At 43.7% G+C, this 24,121-nt stretch overlaps 1 protein-coding gene across 1 annotated transcript in view; it reads right to left on the bottom strand.

Annotated features, from left to right (window-relative positions):
- Positions 1–24,121, bottom strand: part of lama3 (laminin, alpha 3) — a 458,111-nt gene that overhangs the window by 121,626 nt on the left and 312,364 nt on the right. The window contains exons 36-40 of the mRNA XM_078215598.1: positions 23,666–23,806; positions 20,421–20,582; positions 16,255–16,356; positions 14,418–14,501; positions 12,266–12,496 (exon numbers count right to left, since the gene is read on the bottom strand). Coding sequence (XP_078071724.1) covers positions 12,266–12,496; positions 14,418–14,501; positions 16,255–16,356; positions 20,421–20,582; positions 23,666–23,806 — 720 coding nt within the window. The remainder of the gene's footprint in view (positions 1–12,265; positions 12,497–14,417; positions 14,502–16,254; positions 16,357–20,420; positions 20,583–23,665; positions 23,807–24,121) is intronic.

The raw sequence follows: 24,121 nt of genomic DNA, 5'->3' as shown, positions 1-24,121 counted from the left end.
CAGCTGTTAAAAGCGGAGCGACTAAAATTGACAATGCAAGTAGCCAGAGTTGAAGGAGCACCGAGTTCTTGGAGGGTTGTAGGGCTAGAGGAGATTACAGGGACGTGCAAGGCCATGTAAGGATTTTATTAGAACATTAAGAACTTTAAAACTGAGGTAATCAAGAGCCAGTGTCGGTCAGTGAGCACAAGGGTGGTGAACTGGACTTGGTGTAAATGTGGGCAGCAGTTTTGTATGATCCTTCATTTACAGAGAACAGAAAATTGGAGGCTGGCCAGGACAGCATTGGAATAGTTAATCCTGAGAGGACAAAAGCATGATTGTGGGTTTCAGTGGCACTTGGGCTGAATCAGAACAAAGTCGCACAATGTTACAGAAGTGAAAGCAAAAGTCAATATCATTAAATCAGAATATGAGCTATGTATTAATGTAAACGAATACAATTCACACAAGTCTCCTTGAATGGACCGACAACATTTACAGCTCTGAATCTACTGCTGTAGGTAGGGCTTTAAACTAATAGTGGCAGGGAGGGGGTTCAGTTGCATGGCAAATTAGAAAATCAAAGTTAAAAGAGAAAGTGGGAATGTAGGTTAGTGATGAGGCTGATTGTTACCAGAAAATAAATGGAAGAGACAGAAAGTATGAACGTCATATTGCACCAAAGAATCTCACAAAAGAGGGACATTTGATAATAGAACAAACTTAATGGCTTTGTATCTGAATGCACAAAGCATTTGGAATAAAATTAGTGAGCTAACAGTGCAAACTGCGACAAATGGGTATGATTTGGTGGCAATTACTGAGACATGGTTACAAAGAGACCAGGTTTGGGAGTTAAATATCCAAGGGTACTCAGTGTTTCCGAAGGATAGACAGAAAGAGAAAAAAAGGTGGTGTAGGTTTGTTAGTCAATGAATAGATCAGTGCTGCAATAAGAAATGATATAAGCACTGGAGATCAAGACATGGAATCAGTCTGGGTAGAAATAAAAAATAGCAAAGGAAAGTGCCTGGTGGGAGTAATCTCTTGGTCCTCAAACACTAGTTCCACATTGGGGCACAGTATAAAACAGGAAATACTGGAGGCTTATAAGAAAGGTACAGCAATAATTATGGGTGACTTTGATATGCATATCGACTGGATTACTCAAATTAGCAACGGTAGCCTCGAGGGAGAGTTCATTGAATGTATTAGCGATTATTTCTTGGAGCAATATGTTGTGGAACCAATCAGGGAACAGGCTCTTCTGGATTTGGCATTGTGCAATGAGGAGTAACTGACTTCATTAGTAAGTGTGTAGAAGACTCTGTGCCAAAGAAGCAAATCCGTGTGTTCCCCAACCGGAAACCATGGATGAACAGGGATATCCGCTGCTTGCTGAAGTCCAGGTTTGAGGCGTTCACGTCAGGCGACACTGACCTATACAAGAAAGCCAGATACGATCTAAGGAGATCCATCAAAGATGCGAAAAGACAGTACCGGACCAAGCTAGCCAAACCACCCTCACCGACTATGGCAAGGTCTGCAAGACATAACAGGCTACAAGATTAAGGCATGTAAAATCGCCAGCTCCAACGCACCCCACCCTGATGAGCTCAATGCATTCTACACCCGCTTTGAGCAAGAGGTCAGCAAGAGCATGCCCTCCACCCTAGAAGCCCTGGGTGAACCTGTACCTGGGGGTCACCATTGCAGATGCCAGAGCAGCTTTCTCGAAGGTCAACCCACGGAAAGCGACTGGCCCGGATGAGGTACCCAGACAAGCACTCAGATCCTGTGCGGATCAGCTGGTGGGGGTATTCACAGACATCTCCAACCTCTCTTTACAACAATCTGAGGTCCCTATCTGCTTCAAGAAGACGACCCAGTACCTAAGAAAAACCAAGCAGCGTGCCTTATTGACTATCGGCCGGTGGTTCTGACATCCATCATTATGAAGTGCTTCGAAAGGTCAGTCATGGCACAAATCAATTCCAGCCTCCCAGACTACCTGGATCCACTACAGTTTGTCTATCGCCGCAACAGGTCCACAACAGACGCCATCTCCCTGGCCCTGCACTCAACCCTGGAACACCTAGATAACAAGGACACCTATGTCAGACTCCTATTTATTGACTACAGCTCAGCTTTCAACACTATTATTCCCACGAAACTCATCTCCAAACTCCGTGGCCTGGGCCTTGGCACCTCCCTCTGCGATTGGATCCTGAACTTCTTAACTCAGAGACCACAATTAGTAAGGATAGGCAACAACACCTCCTCCACGATCATCCTCAACACCGGTGCCCCACAAGGCTGTGTTCTCAGCTCCCTACTATACTCCTTTATACACCTAAATCTGTGTGGCCAAATTCCCCTCTAATTCAATTTTCAAGTTTGCTGACGACGCCACTGTAATGGGTCGGATCTCAAACAACGATGAGAGTACAGGAATGAGAGAATCTGGTGAACTGGTGCGGCAACAATAATCTCTCCCTCGATGTCAACAAAATGAAGGAGATTGTCATTGACTTCAGGAAGTGTAAAGGAGAACATGCCCCTGTCTACATCAATGGGGACAAAGTAGAAAGGGTCGAGAACTTCAAGCTTTTAGGTGTCCAGATACAACCTGTCCTGGTCCCCCTATGCCGACACTATAGTTAAGAAAGCCCACCAATGTCTCTACTTTCTCAGGAGACTAAGGAAATTTGGTATGTCAGTTACGGCTCTCTCCAACTTTTACAGATGCACCATAGGAAGCATTCTTTCTGGTTGTATCACAGTTTGGTATGGCTGCTGCTCTGCCCAAGACCGCAAGGAACTACAAAAGGTCATGAATGTAGCCCAATCCATCACGCAAACCAGCTTCCCATCCATTGACTCTGTCTAAACTTCCCGCTGCCTCGGCAAAGCAGCCAGTATAATTAAGGAACCCACGCACCCCGGACATTCTCTCTTCCACCTTCTTCCATAGGGAAAAAGATATAAAAGTCTGAGATCATCTACCAACCAACTCAAGAACAGCTTCTTCCCTGCTGCTGTCAGACTTTTGAATGGACTTACCTCGCATTAAGTTGATCTTTCTCTACACCTTAGCTATGACTGTAACACTACATTCTGCACTCTCTCCTTTCCTTCTCTATGAACACTATGCTTTGTTTGCATAGCGCGCAAGAAACAGTACTTTTCACTGTATGTTAATACATGTAACAATAATAAATCAAAGAACAAAGAACAAAGAACAAAGAACAGTACAGCACAGGAAACAGGCCCTTCGGCCCTCCAAGCCTGTGCCGCTCCTTGGTCCAACTAGACCAATCGTTTGTAACCCTCCATTCCCAGGCTGCTCATGTGACTATCCAGGTAAGTCTTAAACGATGTCAGCGTGCCTGCCTCCACCACCCTACTTGGCAGCGCATTCCAGGCCCCCACCACCCTCTGTGTAAAAAACGTCCCTCTGATGTCTGAGTTATACCTCGCCCCTCTCAGCTTGAGCCCGTGACCCCTCGTGATCGTCACCTCTGACCTGGGAAAAAGCTTCCCACTGTTCACCCTATCTATACCCTTCATAATCTTGTATACTTCTATTAGATCTCCCCTCATTCTCCGTCTTTCCAAGGAGAACAACCCCAGTCTACCCAATCTCTCCTCATAGCTAAGACCCTCCATACCAGGCAACATCCTGGTAAACCTTCTCTACACTCATAAGAACATAAGAACATAAGAAATAGGAGCAGGAGTAGGCCATCTAGCCCCTCGAGCCTGCCCCGCCATTCAATAAGATCATGGCTGATCTGACGTGGATCAGTACCACTTACCCGCCTGATCCCCATAACCCTTAATTCCCTTACCGCTCAGGAATCCATCCATCCGCGCTTTAAACATATTCAGCGAGGTAGCCTCCACCACCTCAGTGGGCAGAGAATTCCAGAGATTCACCACCCTCTGGGAGAAGAAGTTCCTCCTCAACTCTGTCTTAAACCGACCCCCCTTTATTTTGAGGCTGTGTCCTCTAGTTTTAACTTCCTTACTAAGTGGAAAGAATCTCTCCGCCTCCACCCTATCCAGCCCCCGCATTATCTTATAAGTCTCCATAAGATCCCCCCTCATCCTTCTAAACTCCAACGAGTACAAACCCAGTCTCCTCAGCCTCTCCTCATAATCCAAACCCCTCATCTCCGGTATCAACCTGGTGAACCTTCTCTGCACTCCCTCCAATGCCAATATATCCTTCCTCATATAAGGGGACCAATACTGCACACAGTATTCCAGCTGCGGCCTCACCAATGCCCTGTACAGGTGCATCAAGACATCCCTGCTTTTATATTCTATCCCCCTCGCAATATAGGCCAACATCCCATTTGCCTTCTTGATCACCTGTTGTACCTGCAGACTGGGCTTTTGCGTCTCATGCACAAGGACCCCCAGGTCCCTTTGCACGGTAGCATGTTTTAATTTGTTTCCATTGAGATAGTAATCCCATTTGTTATTATTTCCTCCAAAGTGTATAACCTCGCATTTATCAACGTTATACTCCATTTGCCATATCCTCGCCCACTCACTCAGCCTGTCCAAATCTCTCTGCAGATCTTCTCCGTCCTCCACACGATTCACTTTCCCACTTATCTTTGTGTCGTCTGCAAACTTCGTTACCCTACACTCCGTCCCCTCCTCCAGATCATCTATATAAATGGTAAATAGTTGCGGCCCGAGTACCGATCCCTGCGGCACGCCACTAGTTACCTTCCTCCAACCAGAAAAACACCCATTTATTCCGACTCTTTGCTTCCTGTCGGATAGCCAGTCCCCAATCCACTTTAACACACTACCCCCAACTCCGTGTGCCCTAATCTTCTTCAGCAGCCTTTTATGGGGCACCTTATCAAACGCCTTTTGGAAATCCAAAAACACCGCATCCACCGGTTCTCCTCCATCAACCGCCCTCGTCACATCTTCATAAAAATCCAACATGTTCGTCAAGCACGACTTTCCCCTCATGAATCCATGCTGCGTCTGATTGATCGAACCATTTCTATCCAGATGCCCTGCTATCTCCTCTTTAATAATGGATTCCAGCATTTTCCCTACTACAGACGTTAAGCTGACCGGCCTATAGTTACCCGCCTTTTGTCTCCTTCCTTTTTTAAACAGCGGCGTAACATTAGCCGTTTTCCAATCAACCGGCACTACCCCAGAATGCAACGAGTTTTGATAAATAATCACTAACGCATCCACTATTACCTCTGACATTTCTTTCAATACCCTGGGATGCATTCCATCCGGACCCAGGGACTTGTCCACCTTCAGTCCCATTAGTCTACCCAGCACTGCCTCTCTGGTAACATTAATTGTATTAAGTATTTCTCCTGCTGCCAACCCTCTATTGTTAATATTTGGCAAACTATTTGTGTCCTCCACCGTGAAGACCGACACAAAAAACTTATTTAAAGACTCAGCCATATCCTCATTTCCCACTATTATCTCCCCCCTCTCGTCCTCCAAGGGTCCAACATTCACTCTAGCCACTCTATTCCTTTTTATATATTTATAAAAACTTTTACTATCATTTTTTATATTAATTGCTAGCCTAGCTTCATAGTCTATCCTTCCTTTCTTTATCGCTTTCTTAGTCTCTCTTTGTTGTTTCTTAAATTTTTCCCAATCACTTGTTTCTCCACTATTTTTGGCCACTCTGTACGCAGCTGTTTTTATTTTAATACTCTCCTTTATTTCCTTCGTTATCCACGGCTGGTTCTCCCTTTTCTTACAATCCTTGTTTTTTGCTGGAATATATTTTTGCTGAGAACTGAAAAGGATCTCCTTAAAAATCCTCCACTGTTCCTCAGCTATCCTACCTGCCAGCCTGCTCTCCCAGTCTACCTTAGCCAATTCATCCCTCATCCTATCATATTTCCCTCTGTTCAAACAGAGGACACTGGTTTGAGACCAAACTTTCTCCTCTTCCATCTGAATCAGAAATTCGACCATATTGTGGTCACTAGACCCAAGAGGGTCCTTCACAATAAGATCCTTAATTCTACCTACCTCGTTACACAATACCAGATCCAAAATAGCTCGTTCCCTCGTCGGTTCCGTAACATGCTGTTCAAGGAAACTATCCCGACAGCATTCTAAGAACTCTTCCTCCATTCCACCCTTACCGACTTGAGTCTGCCAGTCAATGTGCATGTTGAAGTCCCCCATGATTATTGCCGTTCCGTTTTTACACGCATCCCTTATCTGCTTGTTTATAGCCCTCCCTACCTCAACATTATTATTTGGGGGCCTATATACCACACCTACTAGTGTCTTTCTCCCTCTACTATTCCTCATCTCTACCCATAATGATTCCACGTTTTGTTCCTCAGAGCCTATGTCATCCCTCAGTACTACCCTGATATTATCTCTTATTAATAGCGCAACCCCACCACCTTTTCCTTCCTGTCTATTCTTCCTAAACGCCTGATACCCCTGGATATTCATCTCCCAGTCCTGGTCACCTTTCAGCCACGTTTCTGTAATGGCCACTAGATCGTACCCACTTGTGCTGATTTGCACCATCAACTCATTCACCTTGTTCCGAATGCTTCGTGCATTCAGGCAAAGTGTCCTTATTCCAGCTTTTATCTGAACCCGCTTTGATGAGTCGCGAACACCCTCTCCCTCTACTCCCTTATCTAAATTACCGCCTTCATTCACTTGCACCCTCTCCTCTACCATTAATTTTGTAATTCCCCTTACCCCTGCATCCTCCCCCCCATCAATTAGTTCCTTGATCCTAGTCAACTCTTCTAGCTCCCCTCCCCCCAACCTATCTAGTTTAAATTCTCCCCAGTAGCCTTAGCCAACCTACCGGCCAGGATATTGGTCCCCGTGTGATTCAAGTTCCACCCGTTTTTTGTATACAGATCACCCCTGCCCCTAAAGAGGTCCCAATGGTCCAGGAACCTGAATCCCTGCCCCATGCACCAGTCCCTCAGCCACACATTCATCCTCCACCTCACTCCATTCCTGCCCTCACCTTCCCGTGGCACAGGCAGTAATCCTGAGATTACTACCTTTGCTTTCCTCTTTCTCAGCTGTCTCCCTAATTCCCTGTACTCCCTTTTCATGACCCCTTCTCCCTTCCTACCCACATCAGCGGTACCAATATGTACCGCTACCTCAGGCTCCTCTCCCTCCCACCTCAGGATTTCCGGGACGCGACTAGCGACATCCTGGATCCCGGCCCCAGGGAGGCAGACCACCATGCGAGAATCCCGCCTACCTCCGCAGAAACGCCTGTCTGTCCCCTTCACCATCGAGTCCCCGATTAATACCGCCTTCCTCCTCTTTTCCTTAGCCCTCTGAGTTACAGGGCTGGACTCCACTGCGGAGACACGGCCACTGCTGCTTCCCCCAGGCGGGCTGTCCCCCCCAGCAGTACTCAAGCAGGAGTACTTGTTGTGCAGGGGCAAATCCAACGGGGTGCTCTCAACCACCCTAGCCTTACCCTTCCTGGCCGTCACCCACTTGGCCTCTTCCCGTGGCCCTGGTGTGACCACCTGATGATAGCTCTTGTCTATCACCTCCTCATTCTCCCTCATCAGCCTAAGATCCTCGAGCTGTAGTTCCAGCTCCCTAACACGGTCTCTCAGGAACCGCAGCTCGACACACCCCTCACAGATGTGGATGTCCGGGAGGCCAGATGCCTCCAGGACCTCCCACATCCTACACTGGGAACAACACATTGGTTTCACACTCATACTGGACACTTTATGTCAAGTAAGACAGTGAAAAGTTAATAAGAGTGTAAGGAAACAAAAACTCACCCCTGCTCGTCCAAGCCCTGTGAGCCAAAGCCCTGACAGCTCACTCAACTTCTCACTCACTCTGCTGCCCGCTACGATGCTGCCCGCTGTATACTTTGGTGTGCTTTTAAACCCTCCAAAATCTTCCCCTGGCCACTCCTGGCCTGACTTCCGGTTTTGAAAAAAACCTCCGATTTTAAACCCAAAATTAACTGAAAAAATAAATAATTAATTACAGTCAGAAGACCCACTCTCTTACCCTCAGCCTGCTCCTGGGAACAACACTCTCTCCAATGCCTCCACGTCCTTCTGGTAGTGCGGCGACCAGAACTGGATGCAGTACTCCAAATGTGGCCTAACCAGCGTTCTATACAGCTGCATCATCAGACTCCAGCTTTTATACTCTATACCCCGTCCTATAAAGGCAAGCATACCATATGCCTTCTTCACCACCTTCTCCACCTGTGTTGCCACCTTCAAGGATTTGTGGACTTGCACACCTAGGTCCCTCTGTGTTTCTATACTCCTGATGACTCTGCCATTTATTGTATAACTCCTCCCTACATTATTTCTTCCAAAATGCATCACTTCGCATTTATCCGGATTAAACTCCATCTGCCACCTCTCCGCCCAATTTTCCAGCCTATCTATATCCTGCTGTATTGCCCGACAATGCTCTTCGCTATCCGCAATTCCAGCCATCTTCGTGTCATCCGCAAACTTGCTGATTACACCAGTTACACCTTCTTCCAAATCATTTATATATATCACAAATAGCAGAGGTCCCAGTACAGCCCTGCGGAACACCACTGGTCACAGACCTCCAGCCGGAAAAAGACCCTTCGACCACTACCCTCTGTCTCCTATGGCCAAGCCAGTTCTCCACCCATCTAGCCACTTCTCCTTGTATCCCATGAGCCTTAACCTTCTTAACCAACCTGCCATGTGGGACTTTGTCAAATGCCTTACTGAACTCCATATAGACGACATCCATGGCCCTTCCTTCATCAACCGTTTTTGTCAGATTGTAAGAGGGGGAAAACAATGGGTAAGCAAGGAAGTTAAAGATAACATAAAGACAAAAACTAAGGCAAACTATTGCAAAGACCAGTGGTAGGCTGGAAGATTGGAAAACATTTGAAGATCAACAAAGAGTTAGTAAAAAAAGTAATAAAAAGTCCAAAGGTAAATTATGAATGAAAGCTAATGCAAAAAATAAAAAAGATAGCAAATGTTTCAATAAATATATAAAAAGGAAGAGAGTAGCTAAAATGAATGTTTGTCCCTTGAAGGATGAGACTGGGGGGGCTAATAGTGCGAACCATAAAAGTGGTGGAGACACTAAATCAGTATTTTGCCTCAGTTTTCACGGTGGAGAACACTAGTACCGTCCCAGTAGTAACAGGGAATGCAGAGGTAATAGAAAGGGAAGAACTTAGAACTATCATCGTCACTAGGGAGAAAGTACTGAGCAAACTATTGGGATTGAAGGCAGACAAGTCTCAGGGCCTGATGATCTATATCCTAGGGTCTTAAAGGAAGTGGCAATGGAGATAGTGGATCCATTGGTTATAATATTCCAAAATTCCCTGGATGTGGGAAAGGTCGTAAGGAGTCTAACAACACCAGGTTAAAGTCCAACAGGTTTATTTGGTAGCAAACGCCATTGCTACCAAATAAACCTGTTGGACTTTAACCTGGTGTTGTTAGACTCCTTACTGTGTTTACCCCAGTCCAACACTGGCATTTCCACATCATGTGGGAAAGGTTCCAATGGATTGGAAAAATGCTAATATAGAAAGGGAGGCTGAAAATAGGAAATTGTAGTTCAGCTAGTATAAGATCTGTCATTGGGAAATTATTATCAAGGAAGTAATAACAAGACATTTGAAATATCAAAACCCACCCATCAGGGTCAGCATGATTTATGAAGGGAAAATCATGTTTGACTAATTTGCTAGAGTTCTTTGAAGATGTAACAAGCAATGTTGATAATGGGGATCCCATAAATGTAGCATATCTTGGCTTCCAGAAGGCAATTGGCAAGGTGCCACACAAAAGGTTAATAATAAGGTAAGATCACACGAGGTTAAGGGTAATTTATTAGCTTGGATACAGCACTGACTGACTAACTAACAGAAAGCAGAGAATCGGGATAAATAGGTATTTTTCTGGCAAAATGTAACCAGTGGGATGCCACAGGGTTCAGTCCTTGAGCCTCAATTATTTACAATCTATATTAATGACTTGGATAGAAGGTACTATAACCACTTTTAAAGATGATACTAAAATAAGTGAGGTAGTAAATTGCAATAAGAAAATAGTTCACAAATGGATATAGATAGGTTAGGTAAATGGATCAAAATTTGGCAGATGGAGTTTCACATGGATAAATGTGAGCTTATCATTTTGGTCAGGAAGATAAAAATAAACTTACTATCGAAATGGAAGGAAACGTCAGAGTGCTTCGGTGTGATAAAGGAGATGAGGGATTTGTCTTATGAAGACAGCTTGAGCAGTTTAGGCCGAAATTCTCTAGAGTTTAGAGGACTGAGAAGAGAACAAGATGATAAGGGAGATTAACAAAGTAGACGTGGAGAGCATGTTTCCTCTTGTGGGGCAATCAAGAGGTCATAGTATTTGGATATGGGGTGGCAGATTTAAAACAAGAGATGAGGAGAAATTACTTCTCTCAAAGGGTTGTAGGTCTGTGAAATTCATTACCCCAGAGTGTGCTGGATGCCGGGGCTTGGAATAAATTTAAGAAAGAGGGGGGCAGATTTTTAATGTGTTTGAAGGGCGATGGTGAACTGGCAAAGTGGAGTTGAGGCAGAGATGAGATCAGCTATGATCATATTGATCATAGAACAGGCTCGAGGGGCTGAATTGCCTATACCTGCTCATAGTTCTTGGGCACGATTCTGCCGGCCCGCTGCGCTGCTTGAGTAGCGCAGCAGGCCGGGGAAATATCAGTGGGGAGGATGTAGCAGGATTTGTGACCAGCGTCCTGCCAGTCGCAACTTTCCCGATCCATTTTTATGGAGTAATCAGCCTCATGCTGGAAAACAGCGCAAGGCTGATTACAATATTTCAATTTCAATTTCCATGTCATTAGCGAGCTTGGGACAGTATCGTACGGACTCACTAATGTTTCTGCCCCGACCGGGAGAGGGTCCCTCCAGCGGGGATTAAAGCTGGTCCCCATCAAAGGGGACCAGGCGAGGTGGCCTTGCTGGGGGGTTGGGGGGGGAGGGGGGTGCAGAGGCCATTGAGGACCCCCTCGGGAGGTCAGGAGCAAGGGGGCGCCTTGGACACTGCCAGCCTGGCACCACCCACTGGGCAGTGCCAAGGAGGCGGGGGACTGCTGCGCATTCTGCATTAGGGATTGGTAGGGGTGGGAGGTGGGGCTAGTCGGGGAAGCCATCAGGTGGCTGGCGATGGGGGGGGCCAGTGTGCCAAACTCCCTATTTGGAGATCAGTGCATGTGCAGTGGTCTGTTCAATGTGCTGATGCCTGCCTTGTGGGTGACCTACTTACCGGCATGAATCCCCTGGTGGAATCTGTGAAGTACACAGTGCCAGAAATTCAACAAACTACATGCGCCCAAAAAACGAATGGGAAATATTTTGTTTTCCTGCCCGTTCAAGACTTAACACCCCCCCCCCCCCCGTTATGTTCTAATGAATATAAATAAACCTGTATTTCTCTGATAATGATATGGAAATATTAACTTACTGAAGAAATAAAGCTTCAACACAAATTGTTACCTTGTTCAAACCTGAATTTTCTAACCAATCGGCAAGTCAATACTCTGAATATTTTGTTACTTGGAGAGAATGGATACTAAATAAAAATGATCCCACAATAAAAACTGTAAACATTAGCTGCAGAAATAAATTAGCAAGAAATTTAAAAGCTACTTTACATAATTAGGTGCAAAGATTAAAACCACCACAAAGGGGAAAACAAATGATGCTACAAATGTCAGACATATCAATGTAGTATTTATTAAACCCATACATTGCTACATTTCAGAGTAGAATGGACCACCAGATATACAATCAACTTAAAAAAATAACAAACCAATAATCTATAAAAAGTAATAAGTGATTTACATATTTTAAGAATTGTCAACAACAGATTATTTTACAAATGCACAACTTGTGATGTAAAATCATACAGAAATAAGGACTGATGCACATTAGTAGACAGCTCCAAGACTAACTAATGGAGAAACTTCTATCCCAGCAGAATCAACCCTTGTGATATAGTTATTAGGTGAACAGGTCCCTTTCAGAAAAATGCCTGTTCCAAATATTAAAATTCAAGGAAAGTGCGATTTTAAACAACAGTTTATGCCACAGACATAACAGTAAAATATCCAATTTTAAACATCAATTTTTTTAAAAAAGCACCAGAATGAAAACATTAAAAAATAACTGACATGTTGTGAATCACAGAAAATATGTATTTCAGTGAATGACAGGTCCTACCTGGCAGGAATCTCCCAAGTAGTTTGGGGGACACGAACACACTTCCACGTTAGTAGCAGGACTTCCAGTTCCAGAAACTGAGGCCTCCTCAAGTTGAACTTGGCCGAGGGAAAGGCGTTGTGTTTGCGAGTAATAAAGGGCTCTAATTTGTAGTTCTTCCAATTTACTCAATAATAACATGAAGTCTTCCCTAGTTACTGGAGTATTGATGACAGCATGCCGAAAATTATCCTGTTAACAGAACAGATAATGAGCACCTCATTTTAATGGACTTTTAAGAATTTTTATATTACCCCACTTAATATCATATTGAGGGGATCTCTATTTTAAAATTGGGCTCCAGCACAAGTGCAGTGTAGCAGGGAAATAAATGAGAGCATACTCGGATTCTGGTTTTCTTTTGAAAGCTGCAGAGATTAGGTAGTGTGCTTGCCAGGACCTGTGTGTGGTGAGAAAGTCAACCCACAGGGCAAATTTAGTTTGTCCCAACACCAGGACATCCACTCTTCTGAAAATTTCACCCATCTGCTCTTCATCTACCCGATTAAATCCCTTTCATAATTTTAAGGAACTTTTTCAATGTTCAACCTTTTTTTTAACATAAAGGAGCCCTTAGTCTGTTCAGTCTCTCTTCTGATATTTATAAACTCTCAGTTCTGGTATCATCCTTGTAAAATATTCCTCCTATTGTAATGACCCAGTTAGGAATCAGTGACTTGTTGTAATGTAGAAGAAATTTGAATTCCCTGCTATTTACTAAAGGAATAAAGGCACAGGATTCTGCCGTTTTGAACAAAAATAACTTTTGTTTTTACTGTACAAGAATCAGAAAAGCAAACAATAAACACAACCTACCTTCTACTCTAATGTCCAGAATTAACATGAAGTAAACATTAACAGGTCAATTATGGTTAAATACACCCCAAACTGCACATTAAATGGCAAACACAACCAAGTCAGATCTCATTAATTTCTCAGTAACCCACCCAGACATCAGTAATCACTCAGTCCCAAAACTTCTTTAACACTCTCTTCTTCATGAGGAAACTCAGCTCCTCTCTTTCAAGAGCTAGTCCTGTTCCCAGCATTTATCACCATTCGTCCTCAGAAAGTGGTGGTGAGTTGTCTTCCTGAACTGCTGCAGTCCGTATGGTGTGAGTACACCCACAATGCTGTTACAGAGACAGTTCCAGGAATTTTACTCAGTAATAGTGAAGGAATTGTGATATAGTTCCATGCCAGAATGGTGTGTGATTTGGAGAGGAACTTGCAGCTGGTTGGTTTTCCATGAATCTGCTGCCCTTATCCTTCTAAATGGTAGATATTACTGGTTTCCAAGATGCTGTTGAAGGAGCCTTGGTAAATTACTGCTGTGCGCCTGTGCTGGAGGGAATAAATGTTTAAGATGGTGGGTGGAGTACCAATCATATGGCTGCTTTGAGCTTCTTGAATATTGTTGTGGCTGCAAACATCCAGGCAAGTGTAGAGTATTCCATCACACTCCTCACTTGCGCCTTGTTGGTGTTAGACAGGTTTTGTGGAGTTAGGAAGTAAGTTACCACAGAATTCTCAATCTCTGAGTTGCTCTTGTAGCCACATTATTTATATGGCTGGTCCAGTTCAGATTCTGGTTAATGGTAACCCAAATGATGTTGATGGTGGAGGATTCAGCCATGGCAACACAATGACTGTCAAGGGGAGATGGTTAAATTCTCTCTTATTGGAGACGGTCATTGCCTGGAACTTGAGTGACATGAATGTTACTTGTCACTTATCAGCTCAAGCCCGAATGCTGTCTAGGTCTTCATGAAAGTGGGAATGGACTGTTTCAGTATCTGAGGGTCACACAAATGGTGCTGACCAGTGCATCAGCGAACATTCCCACTTTTGACCTTATGAAAGAAGGATAGCCATTGATCAAACAGCTGAAGCTGGTTAGGCCTAGGATTGTGTGAGGAATTCCTGCAGCAATCGTCAGCACAAAGAATATGATGATTGGGTGAGATGAAGTAGGGTTGGAGGCGGCATGTGGAACATGATCAATGGAATAGAGCTGTTGGGCCAAACAGCTTCTCTCTGAGCTGTGAAATTCCATCCAGTTTTGATCAAGTATAATAATAAATTGTCAAACTATCAATAATGTTATGTTTACCTCTAGAAGCTGGACTCGTCCGTGATAAACTCGATCAGGAAGCGGATTCCGTGGATCAAAATATACAACAGTCATTTGTTCACCCTTCAAATAAAAAAGTCTATTTTATCTGATGAAATGTCTCCATTTAGAATTTCTTGTACAATTTGTATGTTCATTACTGTGTAATATTTTAAATGAAAAGTATTAACTACTCTAACTTCAATGTGACACTTTACTTGAATGGCAATTGTGGAAGTTGACAGGATATTGGAGAATGGGTTAGATCTTGCTCTGTTCAATAACAGGTTCCCTGATTCCCTGATCAGGCTTCATATGGGGCCCTTCTGAAACCAGGTCTCACTGGACATTCCAAGCTTCATGGGTGCACAAGGATAAGAAATGAACAATTGCTCGCTTTTGTAGTTACTGTTAACATTCAGCAAATAATGAGTAACTTTTAACTATTTATAAGTGGCTCATCAATCTGGAGTTTGCAAGATATGCCAAGGAAGTTTGGCAATCATTGTGTGGCACAATGCACTTTGCTTCCAATTTAAAAGTAACTTTGCAAGGTTATTTTTGAGCAAAATATGTTGGCTGGAATGGAGCACGTGCATATTACAATTATCTTATTGACTTCATTTACATGGGTGCATTTTGGAATGCAGGAAGAGGCCATTCAGCCCCTGCAGCCTATTCCACCATTCAATTCGATCACAGCTGGTCCTTAACTCCATCTACCTGTCTTGGTTCCATGACTCTTAATATCCTTATCCAATAAAAATATAGCAATCTCGGTTTTCAGAATTTCACCCAACCTGAACAGCTTTTTGAGAGAGTGTGTTCTAGATTTTCACTCCTCATTACATGAAGAAGTGCTTCCTGAACAGCCTGGCTCTATATTTAAGGCTCTACACCTTTAGAGTCAGAGAGTCATTGAGGTTTACAGCAAGGAAACAGGCCCTTCGGCCCAACTTGTCCATGCCGCCCTTTTTTTTAAAAACCCCTAAACTAATCTCAATTGCCTGCATTTGGCCCATATCCCTCTGTACCCATCGTACCCATGTAACGATCTAAATGCTTTTTAAAAGATAAAATTGTACCTGCCTCTACTACTACCTCTGGCAGCTTGTTCCAGACACTCACCACCCTCTGTGTGAAAAAATTGCCCCTCTGGACACTTTTGTATCTCTCCCCTCTCACCTTAAACCTATGTCCTCTAGTTTTAGACTCCCCTATCTTTGGGAAAAGATATTGACTATCTACCTTGTCTATGCTCCTCATTATTTTTTGGACCTCTATAAGGTCACCCCTCATCCTCCTACTCTCCAGAGAAAAAAGTCCCAGTCTATCCAGCCTCTCCTTATAACTCAATCCATCAAGTCCCGGTAGCATCCTAGTAAATCTTTTCTGCACTCTTTCTAGTTTAATAATATCCTTTCTATAATAGGGTGACCAGAATTGCACACAGTATTCCAAGTGTGGCCTTACCAATGTCTTGTACAACTTTACCAATGTCTTGTACATCTTCCATAAGAGGAAATAATTCCTCTCCATCTATCCTATCAAACCATGTAATTGTTTAATTACCTAAATTAAATCACTCTTCATTTCTCCATACGAAGGAAATACAAGCTTGGTCAATACAACTCGTCTTCACAGTTTAACTCTTTCTTTTAGCCTGGATTTCATTCTGGTGAATTCTGCATCCTTTCCGAGGTTAATATATTTTTCCTGATGTGCCACTGAACTGGGAAAACTACATATAAATGTGGTTGTGATCAGCTCATATATCAGTGCTATCTACGAGCTATCAATACCCTCTGTTTTGTCATATAGGAAGAGTGGTACTCACTCTCAATTCGACATCAGATCTTTTCTCAAGTAAAGCCATCCCTTCACTTGGTAAACCAAAGGATTTGACTTGATATGTCAGGAAGCCACCATAAGATGAAACCTGTTGGAAAATAGATGTAAATTTACTGTTAAAGCCTTGCTTAAGCAATTAGAATTGAGGGCTTTTAACCTTAGAGGTTCCAAAGATGTGCCGATTAGGTTGGTTGGCTATGGTATATTGCCCTTACTGTCCCAAGGTATATAGGTTAGGGGGATTAACTGAGTAAGTATGTGGGGTTATGGGGTAAGCCTGGGTAAGAGTTTATGCAGACCCGATGGGCTGAATGACCTCTTTCTGCATTGTAGGGATTCTATGATTCTAAGGTAAAAGAATGATTTGGGAGAAATCAAGATTTTGAAGGGTTCTGGGTAATTCTAGTGATATTGCTTGCAATGGTCACCCTGATGCTAAGGAAGGAGCACAAATTAAAGATGATCACAGATGACCCTCATCAATTGCCCTTCTCAAAGGTAAGTCAGGGTGGTCCACAAAGGTTGCTCCTGTCACCTGCACTCAGAATCTATGTAAGAATTAAAAAAGCATTTCAGGGGAAACATTTTAAAAACCTTGATAATGATTGTAGGCAGATGTAATTGTGTCATAATTAAAACGAAATGAAATAGTTGCTTAAAGCAGATGTTAAAGGTGTCACGATCCTGTGAAAGGTATTTCTTTAAAGTGGTCCGTGAACGAAGAATTTGTGGTGTGTGTGTACATAGCTCCCTTTAATTTGCAAATGATCCAATTTAAAATTAATCAGCAGCAAAGCTTCAGTCTTAAACAGTCTTAAAAGTTATTTTTTTACAAAAACTGCTGAAAATAAAAGTGAAAACGTACAATGCACATACAAAGATTAAAATATAGATAAAGAAAGAAAAGTACTTAAAGGTGAGATTTCAAGTCAGTTTCTGTGAGATATTGCAGGCCAATTGCTTGAATCCTTGTTTCTGAAGTGAAGGGGTTGAAACTTGAGGTTTTGTTTAGCAGTTGCGATGGCTTCTGCAGTTGAATATTCAGATGTTTGCCTTTTCAGATGCAGCAGGTTTTTGCGAGTGAGAAATAAGGTTTCTTATTCCTCACTAATTAATTCTGGAGTCCCTGCACTTGCAAATTCATAGAATCATACACCACAGAAGAGGCCCTTTAGCCCATCGAGTCTGCATCGACTCATTGGAAACACCTGAACTCCCACCAAATTCCATCTGCCAGCACTGGGCCCATAGCCCTGAATGTTATGATGTGCCATGTGCTCATCCAGATACTTTTTAAAGGATGTGAGGCAACCCGCCTCTACCACCCTCCCAGGCAGCGTATTCCAGACCATCACCACCTTTGGGTAAAGAAGTTTTTCCTCACATTCCCCATAAACCTCCTGCCCCTCACCTTGAACCTATGTCCCCTCGTGACTGACCCTTCAACGTAGGGGAACAGCTGCTCCTTATCCACTCTGTCCATGTCCCTCATAATCTTGTACACCTCCATCAGGTCGCCCCTCAGTCTTCTCTGCTCCAACGAAAACAACCCAAGCCTATCCAACCTCTCTTTATAACTTAAATGTTCCATCCCAGGCAGCATCCTGGTGAATCTCCTCTGCACCCACTCCAGCGCAATCACATCCTTCCTATAATGTGGCGAACGGCACACAGTACTCCAGCTGTGGCCTCACCAAAGTTCTGTACAATTCCAACATGACTCCCCTGCTTTTGTAATCTATGTCTCGTTTGATAAAGGTAAGTGGCCTTGATTGCCTGAACTCTTTCAGCAGAACGGTATTTGATTTCTTAATGTCATCCTTGTTATTCTCCCTTGGCCAAGAACGCTCTCTGATGTTGTCTCTCAAGGAGTTATTCCTGGGTTTTCTGCACCCTGCCAGATGAGATTTTGATTTATTTGATTTATTATTGTCACATGTATTAACATACAGTGAAAAGTATTGTTGTGTGCGCGCTCTACAGACAAAACATACTGTTCATAGAGAAGGAAATGAGAGAGTGTAGAATGTAGTGTTGTAGTCATAGCTAGGGTGTAGAGAAAGATCAACTTAATGCAAGGTAAGTCCATTCAAAAGTCTGACAGCAGCAGGGAAGAAGCTGTTCTTGAGTCGGTTGGTACGTAACCTCAGACTTTCGTATCTTTTCCCCAAAGGAACAAGGTCGAAGAGAGAATGTCCGGGGTGCGTGGGGTCCTTAATTATGCTGGCTGCTTTGCCGAGGCAACGGGAAGTGTAGACAGAGTCAATAGATGGGAGGCTGCTTTGCGTGATGGATTGGGCTTCATTCACGACCTCTTGTAGTTCCTTGCGGTCTTGGGCAGAGCAGGAGCCCATACCAAGCTGTGATACAACCAGAAAGAATGCTTTCTTTGGTGCATCTGTAAATGTTGGTGAGAGTCATAGCTGACATGCCAAATTTCCCTAGTCTTCTGAGAAATAGAGGTGTTGGTGGGCTTTCTTAACTATAGTGTTGGCATGGGGCGACCAGGATAGGTTGTTGGTGATCTGGACACCTAAAAACTTGAAGCTCTCGACCCTTTTATATATAATATAAAAAATATACAGTGTATATTTTTAAAATAGGGCGGCACGGTAGCACAGTGGTTAGCACTGCTGCTTCACAGCTCCAGGGTCCCGGGTTCGATTCCCGGCTCAGATCACTGTCTGTGTGGAGTTTGCACATTCTCCTCGTGTCTGCGTGGGTTTCCTCCGGGTGCTCCGGTTTCCTCCCACAGTCCAAAGATGTGCGGGTTAGGTTGATTGGCCAGGTTAAAAAAAAATTGCCCCTTAGAGTCCTGGGATGTGTAGGTTAGAGGGATTAGCGGGTAAATATGTGGGGGTAGGGCCTGGGTGGGATTGTGGTCGGTGCAGACTCGATGGGCCGAATGGCCTCCTTCTGCACTGTAGGGTTTCTATGATTTCTATGATTTCTTTCTACTTCGTCCCCATTGATGTAGACAGGGGCATGTTCTTCTTTACGCTTCCTGAAGTCGATGACAATCCCCTTTGTTTTGTTGACATTGAGGGAGAGATTATTGTTGCTGCACCAGTTCACCAGGTTCTCTATCTCATTCCCGTACTCTGTGTCGTCATTGTTTGAGATCCAACCCACTACGGTGGGGTCATCAGCAAACTTGAAAATCGAATTGGAGGGGAATTTGGCCGCACAGTTATAGGTGTATAAGGAGTATAGTAGGGGGCTGAGAACACAGCTTTGTGGGGCACCGGTGTTGAGGATGATCGTGGAGGAGGTGTTGTTGCCTATCCTTACTGATTGTGGTCTGTGAGTTAAGAAGTTCAGGATCCAGTCGCAGAGGGAGGTGCCGAGGCCCAGACCACGGAGTTTGGAGATGAGTTTCGTGGGAATAATAGTGTTGAAGGCTGAGCTGTCATCAATAAATAGGAGTCTGACATAGGTGTCCTTGTTATCTACGTGTTCCCGGGTTGAGTGTAGGGCCAGGGAAATGGCGTCTGCTGTGGACCTGTTGGGCGGTAGGCAAACTGTAGTGGATCCAGGTAGTCTGGGAGGCTGGAATTGATTCGTGCCATGATTAACCTTTCGAAGCACTTCATAATAATGGATGTCAGAGCCACCGGCCGATAGTCATTAACTGCTTGGTTTTTCTTAGGTACCGGGATGATGGTCGTCTTCTTGAAGCAATAGCTTTTTACATCCTTCTTTATACAGTTCAAAAACATAGAAGTGGCTGCTTTGTTAATTTTCAGTAAATAATTGTTCTAAATAAGCAAGGAAGTTAATTATGCTGATGTCCTTTGAAGTCCTTTCCTGTCTCCTGTTCCTTTAGAAGCCAAAGGGTTCTCACACCTTTTAGAAGATTCAGACTTAATAACATTTCAAAGTCAACTCTTGAGATAAGAGTCTGACAAAGTTCGAACAAACAGGTTGTCTGTCCATGCTTCCATTTTGAAAATAAAGGCTTTTAAACCTAGGTTTAAAAATGGAAATGTTTCTTTAAACAGTCATTAAAATCCATACTATCATTATACACATTTGTGACAAAGGATATGATGAATGAGTCGGAGAGTGAGATTAATGAGACAGCAGAGACTGGATTAGCCAAATGGCCTGTAACAGCTTTGATGAAATTCCACAATCTTAGGCTTCACTTACCTTGTCTCCCAGGTAGGACTCTGGAGCTAGCCAATATAAATCACGAATAACATCAGGTAGTTCTTGTACATCAGCTACGACAGTATTACTCCGCTGGTTATAAACAACTGGAATGCTTTGCTTATTCCCAGTGAATAAATTCCATTTCTTCATTTGCATATGCTAAAAGGAAGTACAAAACCAAACTGAAACATCAAACTAAATCAATTAAAAATTGTTCTAGTGTGAAATTGGTGCTTTTTTATATATTAGCTGATTATCCAATAAATTTGTTGTGAACTGGCCAAATACTGGTCCACACTTTTATATTAACAAATGATAGAAGCATTGGTGGTGGAAAGAAGATTTACTAGGATGATACACAGACTGACAGGAAAGATTGAACAGGCTGGGGCTCTTTCCTTGAGAAAGGAAGAGACAAAATAGCTTAAGATTATGACAGTGTTTGACAGTTTCGGTGTAGAGAAGTTTCCATTTGTGGGAGGCGAGATCTAGGGGTCAGGAATATAAAATAGTTATAAGAACAAACAAAGAAAATTACAGCACCGGAACAGGCCCTTCGGCCCTCCAAGCCTGCACCGACATGCGGTCCGACTGAACTAAAACCCCTACCCTTCCCAGGACCATATCCCTTTATTCCCATGCTCTTGCTCTTTATATATGTATAAAAAGCCTTGGGATTTTCCTTAATCCTGCTGGCCAATGACTTTTCGTGACATCTCTTAGCCCTCCTTCCTCCGTGCTTAAGTTTCTGTTCATGAATCAATCCAAAATGGATTTCTGGGCCTGAATTTTCAGGATGGCAATCGTTCGGCACCAGTCGTCCTGGGAGTCAGGGGGGAATGCATCCCCACTGACACTAATAGTCCTACTGACATTTTACACTCAATTGAGTGTTGATTGGCAGTAGATGGGACTTTAGTCTGCACTTGAATGAAAGTCATGATGTGGAGATGCCGGCGTTGGACTGGGGTAAGCACAGTAAGAAGTCTCACAACACCAGGTTAAAGTCCAACAGGTTTATTTGGTAGCAAATTTGCTACCAAATAAACCTGTTGGACTTTAACCTGGTGTTGTAGAACATAGAACATAGAACATAGAACATTACAGCGCAGAACAGGCCCTTCGGCCCACGATGTTGCACCGACCAGTTAAAAAAAAACTGTGACCCTCCAACCTAAACCAATTTCTTTTCGTCCATGAACCTATCTACGGATCTCTTAAACGCCCCCAAACTAGGCGCATTTACTACTGATGCTGGCAGGGCATTCCAATCCCTCACCACCCTCTGGGTAAAGAACCTACCCCTGACATCGGTTCTATAACTACCCCCCCTCAATTTAAAGCCATGCCCCCTCGTGCTGGATTTCTCCATCAGAGGAAAAAGGCTATCACTATCCACCCTATCTAAACCTCTAATCATCTTATATGTTTCAATAAGATCCCCTCTTAGCCGCCGCCTTTCCAGCGAAAACAATCCCAAATCCCTCAGCCTCTCCTCATAGGATCTCCCCTCCATACCAGGCAACATCCTGGTAAACCTCCTCTGCACCCTCTCCAAAGCCTCCACATCCTTCCTGTAATGTGGGGACCAGAACTGCACACAGTACTCCAAGTGCGGCCGCACCAGAGTTGTGTACAGTTGCAACATAACGCTACGACTCCTAAATTCAATCCCCCTACCAATAAACGCCAAGACACCATATGCCTTCTTAACAACCTTATCTACTTGATTCCCAACTTTCAGGGATCTATGCACACATACACCTAGATCCCTCTGCTCCTCCACACTATTCAAAGTCCTCCCGTTAGCCCTATACTCAACACATCTGTTATTCCTACCAAAGTGAATTACCTCACACTTCTCCGCATTAAACTCCATCCGCCACCTCTCGGCCCAACTTTGCAACCTGTCTAAGTCTTCCTGCAAACTACGACACCCTTCCTCACTGTCTACCACACCACCGACTTTGGTGTCATCAGCAAATTTGCTAATCCACCCAACTATACCCTCATCCAGATCATTAATAAATATTACAAACAGCAGTGGCAGTGAGACTTCTTGAATGAAAGTCCAGCCTTGGACAGTTTGGCCGACAGTGCTGCAGTGGCTGGAAGAGTTACTGCAGTGCTGTGCTTGAGACTAAGTCCTGGGATCGCAATTCTGGTAAGTACCCATTGAGAGGAGAATAAGGGATGCTCTCGACAGTTGGATGGGAGTGGAGGGAGGGCCAGAGCTCTCCGCTCCTGGAGGGGAGGGTGGCCCCAGGCTGAAGAGGCCTTCGATTGAGGTGCACTACCCCACCGCCCCCTCCACCCCCCACTAGATCGAGGGTGAAAATATTTTCCAGTTTCCCACCCTCAGTTATTAGGTAGCCGCTAGCCTAAAAATTGAGGCTAGGCCCTTAAGTAGCCAGTGAGCGGGTGAGTGTACACTTCTGACCTGAGAAACTTTTCACCCCGAGAGTGGTTAAAATGTGGAACTCAATACCACATGGAATAGTTAAATTGAATGGTATAGATGCATTTAAGGGGGAGCGAGATAAACAACAAGGGGAAAAAAGAAATAGAAAGATATATTGGAAGGGTGTGATGAAGAGGGGTTGGAGGACATGTCTGTATTGCATCAACATCAACACAAGCCAGGTCATGGAAATATGTGGGAAATCCAAAAATTTGGAATATATTCTGTGCATTATGTTCTGGTCATATATTTTAAACTAAGAAAGCAAGAAACAACTGGCCAGTAGGCCTAACTTCTGTCAGAAGGAAATTGCTAGAAAGAAGGAGGTGATAGCAGGATACTTAGAAAATCATAATGTGATGAGGCAGAGTCAGCGTGGTTTTGTGAAAAGGAAATAATGTTTAATTTTTTTTGAGGAAGGAAGGTGGAAAAGGGAGATCTGTAGATGCTGTGTTCCTGGATTTCCAGAGGATATTTTATCAGGTGCCACATAAAAGGTTGCTATATGAGATAAGAATACATAGTACAGGAGGTAACATATTGGTATGAATAGAGGAGTCGTTATCTAATGGTAAGCAGCCAGTAGGGATAATTGGGTCATTTTTGGGTCAAGAATATGTTCAACCAGAATTGGCAACCTAAATACATTTATAAACCTGAAAACTTTCCAATGCAAATTCTTAAATAAAAACGTGCATGCTTCCCTAATTACATCGCTTACTGCAGAGATAAACTACATTTGGAGAAAATTCAAAATTGTGGATATGGTTTTGTCACTCACTTTAGTTCTGGATTTATTGGAACTTTGACATTCATTTGTTACTCCGAAGCAAAAACAGCTTGTACAGCCTTTGGGATTGGCTGGATCCAGGTGAAATGAGCCAGGTCGACAGGTATCACATCGGGCACCTACAACGTTCTCCTAAAATTATAAGAGCAGAAAAATTTTAAGTTTATGTAAATATTATTTTATATGTTGGAAGTAGTGTTTGGATCATTCTGAGATTAAAGGTGGGATTTTCCACCTCCCCAGTGGTGGGCTTCGTCATGGCTGAGGTAGGAAAATTTGGACAGCGGTTTGGCCAGGTCACTGTGTTTCAATGCTTAGCAGGTGTGGCAGCATCTGTGCAGAGAAAGCTTCATATGGAGACAGTGGCGCAGTGGTAATATCACTGGACTAATACTCCAGAGGGCAGGCTAATATACTGGAGATGTATGTTCAAATCCCACCCCACCA

The sequence above is a fragment of the Mustelus asterias genome, chromosome 7, assembly GCF_964213995.1.
Source record: "Mustelus asterias chromosome 7, sMusAst1.hap1.1, whole genome shotgun sequence".
Classification (NCBI taxonomy): domain Eukaryota; kingdom Metazoa; phylum Chordata; class Chondrichthyes; order Carcharhiniformes; family Triakidae; genus Mustelus; species Mustelus asterias.
Note: the sequence above shows the minus strand (reverse complement) of the source record. Positions and strands in the feature narration are given on the sequence as shown.